Below are 10,638 nucleotides of genomic sequence, written 5' to 3'. Positions count from 1 at the left end.
ATCAAATAAAAATCAATAGAGTTTATTGTATGATTTTCACTATAAGGGTTTTTCAAAAACCGCGATATGTGTTTCGCTATACAATAGCTTCTTCAAGAATAACTGCTTATAGTGAAAATCATACAATAAACTATATTGATTAGTTTTTTAATATGGATTTTCATCAAGTATCGGCCAGTTCTATTCAACAATTTTTTCATTCTTCAAAATTAACTTTTTGTCATCAAAACCAATCAATTTCTAATCTTCTTTACATCAGTTGATCTTATTTATAACGAACCAGCTTAAATGGTTCAGAATTGAACCATCCGAATAGATCTTATCAGTATCTCCTTTTGAGAAGAATATGTACTTTCAAATACATCCTAATGCTCATTTTGTTTTCAGGTACAATTTCAGGATTTTCTATGTTCTGGCCGGCATATACTTTGGAACTCTATGCCAACTCTTCTGGTTGATGAAAATCAACTGGACAAGCAAATCCCTATTCTTTACAGCATGGTTTCCATTCGACCGTACCACGCATTACCTGTTCACGTTAGTTTTTCAAATAGTTAATTCAGTAATTATAACGCTTAACACCCTCACATTTGATACCCTCTTCACAGCAATCATATTGTTTCCTTCAATGCTTTTGAATATTCTGGGGAACAAGTTCAAATACTTTGGGGACTACTGCGAAAAACAAGGAAAAATTCCAAAAATGGTACTTCGACAATTGATTTTGGAACACAAATCCATAATTAGGTAAGATTCGTTTATAACATGCTGATTCTTGATGACATGCTGATTTTTGAGGAGTTTTCGACTCATCTTCAGATCTTACTTTATTTGTTTTTGATTGTGGATGAACAATCCAAACGTTGTGAAGAAACTTGATTTTAAATCTTTTTTAATTTTTGAATATATTTTTAATTTTTCGCTTTCTTTTATTTCCATTCTTTTTCCTTCTTTCACTCTGTAGTCATTTCCATTTTGTATCTTGTTTATTTTATTCGTTGTATTGTACTTTCATTCAAGGTTTCACTGCTGCTTAATTCATTCTAATTTTATTCATTTTATCTTGCGAAATGAAAACTTATGTAACTTTGAACATTGATTCCATGAATATCAAGATGTTTTCAAAAAATACATTTATACTAGTAATGAATGTTCATATTTCAGATACGTTGAAATGCTTGACTGTTCCTTGAAATGGTTTTTCTTCATTGATTTCATAGTGAAGTCCTATCATTTGTCTGTGATGATAATATCTTTGGCGATTGTAAGTTATATTAAAATTCAGCTTTGTTTGAGCTTATTTGATTAGTAATAATTAAGGTTAATACTGCCAAAAGGAGGTTGAAATTATTGACTAGTGAAACACTTTGATGGCTAGACATTAAACAGTCATTTTAAGTATAATTTAAGATTGTGATTCCAAACTCACAGTCAGTAACAACAAGCTTGCTTGGACATGGAAATTTAAGAGAGACATACTTATGAAAATGTACTAGCTCAAAGAATGAGCTAGTGAATGTACTGGCTCAAAGAATGTAAACACTCACCGCCGGGTATAACGGGGACAGACCGTGGTCTGCAGTTTTGATGCCCAACGTTTCGTTTACTACTGCGGTAGGCTTATCAAGGCGATGAGTCCACAATTTCACTTGTGTTAGGTAGCATCAGTTCCTTTTTTTATGAAGAAATACTTAAAAAACAACAACAGCAATCGAACTATTTATGGGGAACGGTTGAGGATCCCTAATATTTCCAAAATTCAAAGCACTATCTATGATGGGTACCGAAAAAAAAATTATGGCTCTGTTCTAATAATATTTATGTGCAAAGTTTCGCAGGGTGCGCAGGCAAAATGCGTTTTTGTCATAGCTGGGTCATACTCTTAATTTCCATTGAATTGAAGGTTGCAATTCTAGGACAAATTACCTGAAGGAAAGTTTTTGTTTGAATGTGATTATTATAATATATCTCTTCGATTTTTATATGCTTGGGTTTTCTTTGAAAGTTGCAAAAAACAAAACGCTACTTTTCGTTTATTGGTCGATGTCACAGTTGTATTTATATCAATAATAACCTCTTCAAAATCGCCTGTATGGTTTGATGATAATATTAATTTCCTATTTTTCAGGCAGCGGATGGATTGGACGTAAATTTCGCATTTGCTATTTCAAAGTTTGCTTTTTGGTCTTTAGAAGCATGGTGTATTTATTACCATGGCAACGAGCTGATAGTTAAGGTATATATTCTACTAGCGTCCTAATCTAGCTTCGCACGGATAACAGAACATATATATGCCTAGTATTTTGGATACTGTCGCGTTTTTTTACCTGAAGAACATGCTGGAAGTTTCAAAAGAATTTTACAAGATTCCAAAGCATGCCAGAATATTCTGACATACAGGGTGTAACTGAATAAGTGTAAAACATTTAAGGCAAAAGAACGCAGGATTGTGGTCGCCATCGAGAAGTACGAACAACATAGCTTGAGGAAACAGTACTTAATTTGATTGAAGAACAACCTACTACCAGTACTAGAACGATTGCTTTCCAGCTAAATGTTGATCATACGACAGTATTTAGAATTTTAAAGGAACAACTCTTATATCCTTACCATCTGCAACGAGTACAGGCACTGTTACCGCGAGACTTTCCGAACCGTCTTGAATTTTGCAATTGGATGCTGGAAATGATTAGAAGAAATTGTGACTTTCTGAAGACGGGGGTTGCGTTTTCCACCCCTTACAACCATGGGGTAAACCAAATAATACTGGCTAAGTGTCTTTTTGGTAGTACAAAACGTGAGGTTAATTTCAATATTGTAACTTTCTCAGTGCTTGTGAAAAAAATTGTTATACAAATTTTATGTACCTCCTTTAAGGGGCTGTATCTCAACGAGGGATGCTCCAATGAAGTTTCTTTATATGATAGATCCTACCTTTTTTCCGATGAGGAATCACCTCCTTAAAAATATTATACACTTATTCAGTTACACCCCTGTATATTCTGTTAAAAAATGAGAAATGCAACTTTCTATGTTTCTATTAATACTTACAATAAAACTCATATAGTTCCCATAATGGTTCATATAGAACGAAACTGCAATAACGATAGTTACTGCAGTAGTAAAAAAGTAGTATTGCTGCGGTCAACAACTAACCCCCCCTATTTTTTCAATAGTCGAGTGATACATCATTTGAAAGGTCTTTTGTCCCTCTATCACTTTTGTGATTTTTTTTGAAATTGGTTTTTTCGTTATTGAGAAATTAAATATTGAACGTTTTATTAAAAAAAAAACAGAAAATTCGCTGTCGCTCATATTATTGAGGAAATCAACAGAAGTAACATTAATGGCAACAATCTAGTTCCATACAATAATACAGTCTACTTTCGAAAGCGTTCCTTACATTATTGAAGATGTTCGGGGTCAGAAATCGGCATTCCCGAGCAATTCTCTGTCACAGGTCTTCTAGATTTGTAGAGTTTATTTATTAGTAGTAAACGTTTTCAAATGGACGACACTGCTAGTTTTTGTTGAATCTAGTTGTCGCAGAACAAAAAGTAGATAGTTGCCCACTGTCACTTCTTCACAAATTATTATTCAGTCATCCTTGTTCACTGTGTTCCAACATGGTTTATTCTACTGAAGAAAGAATCGAAATTATTGCAACCTGTTATCGAAATAATGAATGTGCTAAAGCTGCTGCAAGAATTTATAATCATCCAGACTACAACCTGAACCATCAATACATTAAACAGTTAATGGATACTTCTGTTCACAACAGAAAACGTGAAGTATCTCGTCCTGTCAGAAATGATGGAGATGAAGTTGCAGTTTTACGACATGTACAAATGGATAATCGACAATCTATCAGACAAGTAGCTAGAGCATCTGATGTATCAGCTACTAGCGTTTTTTTAATTTTGAAAGCCTACAAAATGAGGCTAGTTTAGGAATTAAACGGAGATGATCCTGATCGTCGACTTCAGTTTTGTGAGGAATAGCGAGAAATTGACCAATAACCCAAACCTATTATACAATACATGTTTTTCAGACAAAAGTTCTTTCATATTGCCTAGGGAAGTGAATAGACATAATTGTCGTTACTGGAGCAATATGAATCCTCATCTGGTGATGGAAACACATTCACAAACATTTTCAAACTTATACAATATATAAGGACATTTTCAAACTTATACAATATACAAACTTATATATTGTATAAGTTTGAAAATGTCATGGGACAGTAACGTTAGTTACAAATAAAAGTGGTGAAAAACATAGAAAGTTTAATTTCTCTTTTCTTCATAATTAATCAATTGATTATAAAAAAATAATTTTTTGAGCATTTAAAAAAAATATTTTCTTATAAATACAAGTATTCTACTTAAAAAACATACACTCATTTATTTGCATGCTATTTTCTGAGCATTTCAATTAATTAAGTTCAATGAATTGAAAAAAAAATATTGTTTTTCTCAGAATAAGCGAATCCCTCTAGAAAATCATCAGATTATGAGACAGCACGTCTAAAACATAAAGATGAACTATATATATCTTAATCTGACGCGCTTAAGTATTTCAAAATTGCGAATTTGTTTTCCACATTATAATAATGACCGCGAGTTTGCGTCAGATCGAAATCGTCAGATTATTGAATGAGAGTTTCTTTTTGTTGCACTTAACACTTCCTTAGAAAATCTGACGCGCTCGATTAAATTTTTTTCTTTTCACTTTTAACCCTTACGTACAACCACCCACATCATGCAAACGATCAGATTAACATACCAACATTATTAATAATACGTAGGACATTAATGCTACCAATATCTGACGCGCTCGAGTATGTCCATGCAACAGTATTTTTTTACATATTTAAAAATCTATAGCCGCTTCTCCTACCGATGAAAACGTATATTATATAACATTTTTTTTTCTCCTTATCATCTAAGCTTTGCAACCTAATATGTCTCAATGACGCTCGAATAAATCCCCATTTTGCATCGTGGGCTCCCCTGCTATAAGTTTCGGGTATAATTTCCATACCAGAATTAGTCCTCCTAGAAATAAAAATTGACGTGTTCTTTGAAATTTTCGATTACATATCCGTTTTGTTGAAACGCCCTGTATTCTGTTTTCTATCAAGTGACAGAGTTTTGCAGATAGTACTGTCATACATTATGAATGGAAAAACTGGGAAGATCTCGAAGATATAGTAGAAACAGACTTGGCCATCATTAAACTTCTCACCGTTTTCAACCCATAAATTACATTGCCAAATTTGTCTTATTTCATAAAATTAATTTGATATACATATAATAATAGTCATAAGTTCAGAGAGTGGAAGAACCTTCTCGCTTCGAAAGAAATATAACCTATTGAGTGTTTTGATTATTTTAATTTTTAGAGTTTAGATATAACCAATAAAATTTTTGAAAGTAATTGGTACGAGCACGATTTGGTGGTGAGGAATATGTTTTTGATCATCATGTTAAGAACGAAGAAACCTCTGCAACTCCATATTGGAATATTCCAAACGCTGAGCAATGACATCATGGTGAAGGTAATTGAGTGACGTATTCATTAAGAAAGATGTAATGATTGCTGATACTCTTTTTCAGTTTTTTAAAGCTGGATACTCTGTTTTGGCGTGGTCAGATAAACTAAAAAGATAGGAAGATTTATATCTATATTACAACATATGTGTGAATAGTAATGCTACAGCTCAGGGGGCTCCAACCTTTTTTACTCAAGGGCCACAACGTACATTTTCGGGGGATAGGCGACCCCTTCCCCGTACACCCAGAAATTTTTTATAATTGAGAGCTCAGTGGTGGTTTTTGAGAGTTTCTTGCGTTAGTTTTTCAAGTTTCTATGTTTTTTCAGTCCGTTCAGGGTCAAAGTTTGTAGTTCCGATCATTAGAATTAATTTCAAGTATTTATCTGACAAGGCTCTTTTGGTCCTTCCTCAGGTACAGTCAGGGTGAAGTACAAAAGCGCCAAGCTCTCTACCCTTACTCGTACAGTTCGTGACCACTTACAATCGATCAAGGGTTCATCGCTACTTATTTACACTTAGTTTTACAGTATTCAGAACAGAAGTGACAAGTAAGTGACGAGTGCTGTTTTTATTTAAAGGTGAAAATGCTTAAACGGAAATATACACACATCGGAAAAGTCTAGGGATATTTTTATAATATACTAAATATCATAAAAATAAATGCATGAGGTCGTTTAATTTCGATTAAATTGGTACACTCGACCACCTTGTAGATTTCTATGGGTTGAACAAAGCCTGCAAAAACGGTAACTAATCTTTTATCAAGTTTTTTACAAACTGTAGGTTTTTGGCTGAAATGAATAATCTGAAAGTGTCGAGTTTGTACATTCTATGCAGTTCTTGCTCAGTAATTAAACTGGAAATATTGTGCTTTAACATGGAACGCCATCACTTACCATTGGCTGAGATGAATAGAGCTGTAGGGCTTCTTCAAGGTGGCATGCGACAAAATGATGTAGCTCTTCGTTTGGGGGTCTCCCAAAGTGTTATCAGTCGATTGTGGCGGCGTTTCCGTGAAACTGGCAGTCCAGCCGAACAACATCCAGGGCGACGACGTGCTACAACTGCAGTTCAAGACCGATTTTTGGTCTTAACCGCAAGAAGACAACCGACAATCACAGCACCTGAGTTGGTTAACGTGTTGCAGCAGACGCACCAGGTAATCATTGGTCGTGATACTGTCAGAAATCGACTGCATGAAGCAGATCTCCACAACAGAAGGCCACTTAGATGTCCACCTTTGTCGAGAGGCAATCGCGGTAGAAGATTAGAGTGGTGTCAAGAACATCAAAACAGGGATGCAAATGATTGGGCCACAGTTTTGTTTACGGACGAATCCAGATTTGGATTTCATCCAGATTCTCGTCGAGTAAGACTGTGGAGACGACCTGGAAATAATGAACGTTTGAGACACGTCCAGGAAGTCCACACATACAGAGGTGGTACAGTAATGCTATGGGGCGGACTCATGATCGGCGGCAGAACCGATCTCGTTTTTCCAAATCGCTCCCTCACAGCTCGACAGTACCTCGACACCATTCTTCTACCTATCGTCCGTCTGTTTGCTGGTGCTGTTGGTGAAAACTTCCACCTAATGCACGATAATGCTCGTCCACATGTCGCGCGTCTAGTGACTGACTGGCCACCAACGAAGGAGTTGATGTATTGCCATGGCCAGCACAATCACCGGACCTGAATCTCATCGAGCATGGGTGGGACATGCTTCAACGAAGAATTACTCCGCATATGGGGAACATTCACACAACATTTCAATTGAGAGAGCTTTTAATCGCTGAATGGGCAAATGTACCTCAACAAGACATTGACAATCTCATTTTGTCGATGCACGATAGATGTAGGGCCGTAATAAATCAGCGTGGAGGCCATACTTTGTACTGATTCCAATTTTTTTTTGTATTATGATTTTTTTCGGGGTGCCAAAGAAGAGCCATATTTTTTTTTAGTTTTGCTTATATGCGCACTCAGTATTTTTGACCATTTAATAAATTTTTTTGTAAGTTACATTCGTTCAATAATCACCCGTCAACTTTTTTTTCCCTAAAGCGATCTAAAAAAAAAATATTGCCATTTTTAAAAATATCCCTAGACTTTTCCGATGTGTGTATTATCAGATAAAAATAACTTTTGTTTTTCAGTATGCTAATTTTCCGCTGGCCAGAAAAAATCTGTTTGCGGGCCGTAGGTTGGAGACTCCTGCCATAGATGAACGAGTTGCTTTGTTTTGTGAATACTTGAATGAGAATACAAGTACACAAAAGTGTACCCAGCGCGTGACAAGAGGGGCGTGTCTCTGTAGCTGTATATTAATTTAGGAATCAAATCAATTTTTTCACAGAGCTACTCAGTTACTAAAAAAGAAAAATGAATGTTATAAATACTTCATTTTCTTTCTACGTATTTTCCAGAAAATCAGATGAGGTAACCCCTCTCGTTGACATTGGGTATGCCTTTGGCTTGAAATACTATGAAATTGTAACACAATTGTCACAATATAGTCACGAAAGTATACGGATCTTTTATACAATGATCTTACTTCTGAAATACCTGCAGGAGTACATTGAATACTGAGTTTTTGCATAAATATCTACCCAAGTTATCGAAATCTAATCGAAATAACTGAAAGTGAAACATAGGTTCTCACATATAGTCAGTGGGCATATCTGTAGACTGCCTATAAATCAAATCATCTAAAGGAACAATTGGTTATCGCACTGTCGCCAACAGCATATGCAGGAGTAACTTCAGTGAAGAATCCTGCACTGACACCTGTCGGATATAATCCAACGCCCTTCGTGGGGAGTAGTTGTTTTCTGATGGGTGTTACTCCATTAATCTACAGTGTAGGGAGTTGAGACTGCTTTGAACGAAATGTTCCTTTGGATGATTTGATTCATAGCCAGTTTTCAAGTATGCCCACTGACTATATATGAAAAGTTTTCTTTCCTTATACGAGGAATGGGGCAAATTTCGGATATGCGGTTGGTTACCTCGTTCATAGGTAGATGGGTTCATGGGTAGATGCTGTTGTTCGTTGTCCGCTTCAGCCTAGTTCGAGGAATGATACTCTGAAGAAATTCGATTTTCAATTATCGGAAATCATCGACTTTATGTTAATGATAGACACTACCTTGCACTGACGAGTGGCCAAACAGCCCGAAACCGGTCTGCAAGTGTGTTCCAATAATTGAAAATCTATTGCGACTGTTGTGTCGCCAACAGCATATGCAGGAATAACTTCAGTGAAGAATCCTGCACTGACACCTGTCGGATAAAATCCAACGCCCTTCGTGGTATTAGCCAGGAAAGTAGTGGTTTTCTGATGTGTCAGTTCATCAACCTACAGTGTAGGGAGTTGAGACTGGCCTGAACGAATTGTTCCTTTAGATGATTTAACATAGGCTATGTTTACACTTAATTTTTGTTTTTATTCGTTGGCAATATCACGAGAAGTCATAAAAAATCAGAAATGCAAAGTTTTGTAAATTTCATCGTGATTTAACGAAAAGAACACATTTTTGAAGCTTACTTTCTTACTCATCAACGAATAAATGGTAATTTTTTATGCATTCACAATTCCAACACAAAATTCACACTTAAACAGACAACAACACATATAGCAAGTGCCAAACGTGATGGCGGGCGATCGAGCAGGTATATACTCTCCCAACTAAATTACTATTGGATTACGATAAGCCTCTTGCCGGCCAGTGTCGTACGTATAATTAGTTTTAATTAGAGCAGAAAGTGGAACATGACTTTTTTGTAATTTCTTTTCATATTTCATTTAGTATTATAGGTAGTAGTACAGTTCATTAAAATGTAATATAATGATACACTCTTGATGACTGATTTTTTGTTAGGCGATTAAATTTTTTAAGAAACGTTACAAATTATTCAGGCAATGCCAAGCGCCAAAAGCATTGGAGGACAAGTAATGATACGCCCCTGTACAGAGCATTTGTATGTCTCGCAAGAGCTGTAGCGTAACAGGGATAATTTTTTTCTGGGTTCTGGGTAATAGTAAAGGTTTATCAGGACGCTTCAGTTTATTTACGATTGTCGGTAACAACTTCCAAAACTAAAAATTTACCAATTATTACATTCATTTTTATAACCAAAATATCACTTATTGACCTAAAATCAGGAAGAAACATTTGCTTTGCAATATTCAACAAATAAATTTTATTCCAAAGGGCTATCAGCTTGGTTTCCCGGCATCAAAATTCACAAAATGCGGTTGAAAACAAAAAACGAAACGTCGAATAAAAAGGGAAACAACAAACACCTTCGTCGCCTATGCTGACTTGTAAACAATTATTTCGCAGACGGTCAACTAGTACCATCTGGTGATAAATAGCACAAGATACTTTCATATGCTACAGTAGTGGGGGTTGTATTGAAAATGAGTTTGTGTGCATGGGGGCGGGCTCGCCATCACGTTTGGCGCTTGCTGTACCTATCTGTTTTTAGGTTATGATCAGTTCGTTGTTCAATGGTCACATAATGATGTAACTTGTCAATTGTTATTCTCGCGATTCTCTAAGAATACGTCTGATTAGTAAGTAACAACAAACTACGAAACAATCAATAACTATATGGTTATGATTTAAAACCTAAGATAGGTTGTTTCAAAAGTATACATATATGTTGTCAGTCAAACCACCAACGCCGACATAAAAACTTGTTGTAAGGTTATGTATAAGTACAGTTTGTCGAGAATAGGAAAAAGTTTCAAAATCTTAATTTGAGACCGCCTTAGCTGTGCGCAGAAGACAGGAGTGGAAACGCCAGTCAGTCGAGTTTGTTAATATGTGCATGTGTTAATATGTGCATCTTTGTTCCTCCGAATGCTTTCTAGCTCTCCGTTACGCGCAGGCCGCAAAAATTTCACCCTTTTTCCTATTCTTGACAAACTGTAAATACTGGCAGATTTTTAAATGTTGCAAATTTGCGACATAAAAAAAATTACAAAGCAACTTTTTTTTCATGTAAAAATTTGTAATAAAATACATAGAGCTTTAATATCTTCCTTACAGAAATAGTGATAGTTGAAGGGTCAA

The 10,638-nt window shown here is 35.6% G+C and overlaps 1 protein-coding gene and 1 long non-coding RNA gene across 3 annotated transcripts; one reads left to right on the top strand and one right to left on the bottom strand.

Moving 5' to 3' along the window:
• The first annotated feature begins 1,157 nt into the window (after positions 1 to 1,157).
• On the top strand, positions 1,158 to 8,166 carry LOC141485270 (odorant receptor 94a-like). 2 transcript variants are annotated; one of them, XR_012467126.1, is made up of 5 exons: positions 1,158 to 1,264; positions 2,129 to 2,236; positions 5,405 to 5,560; positions 5,619 to 6,135; positions 7,714 to 8,166. XR_012467126.1 is itself a non-coding variant. In XM_074181660.1 (4 exons), exons 1-4 carry the CDS (start codon positions 1,175 to 1,177, stop codon positions 5,670 to 5,672), a joined length of 408 nt encoding a protein of 135 aa, XP_074037761.1. In that variant the 5' UTR covers positions 1,158 to 1,174; the 3' UTR covers positions 5,673 to 8,166. The 2 variants fall into 2 exon arrangements, 1 of the variants encoding a protein (XP_074037761.1); XM_074181660.1 differs by having other exon boundaries at positions 5,619 to 8,166.
• LOC141485271 (uncharacterized) lies at positions 5,376 to 9,704 on the bottom strand. Its single transcript, XR_012467127.1, has 2 exons — positions 9,105 to 9,704; positions 5,376 to 5,660 (listed from the first exon to the last, which is right to left on the bottom strand). It is a non-coding gene; the product is annotated as an uncharacterized lncRNA (long non-coding RNA).
• Positions 9,705 to 10,638: the final 934 nt, after the last annotated feature.

Source organism: Leptinotarsa decemlineata, unplaced genomic scaffold, assembly GCF_025532065.1.
Source record: "Leptinotarsa decemlineata unplaced genomic scaffold, Ldec_3_MD MMD2_tig00026314_RagTag_RagTag, whole genome shotgun sequence".
Classification (NCBI taxonomy): Eukaryota; Metazoa; Arthropoda; class Insecta; order Coleoptera; family Chrysomelidae; genus Leptinotarsa; species Leptinotarsa decemlineata.
This window is presented reverse-complemented; position numbering and strand designations above follow the sequence as displayed.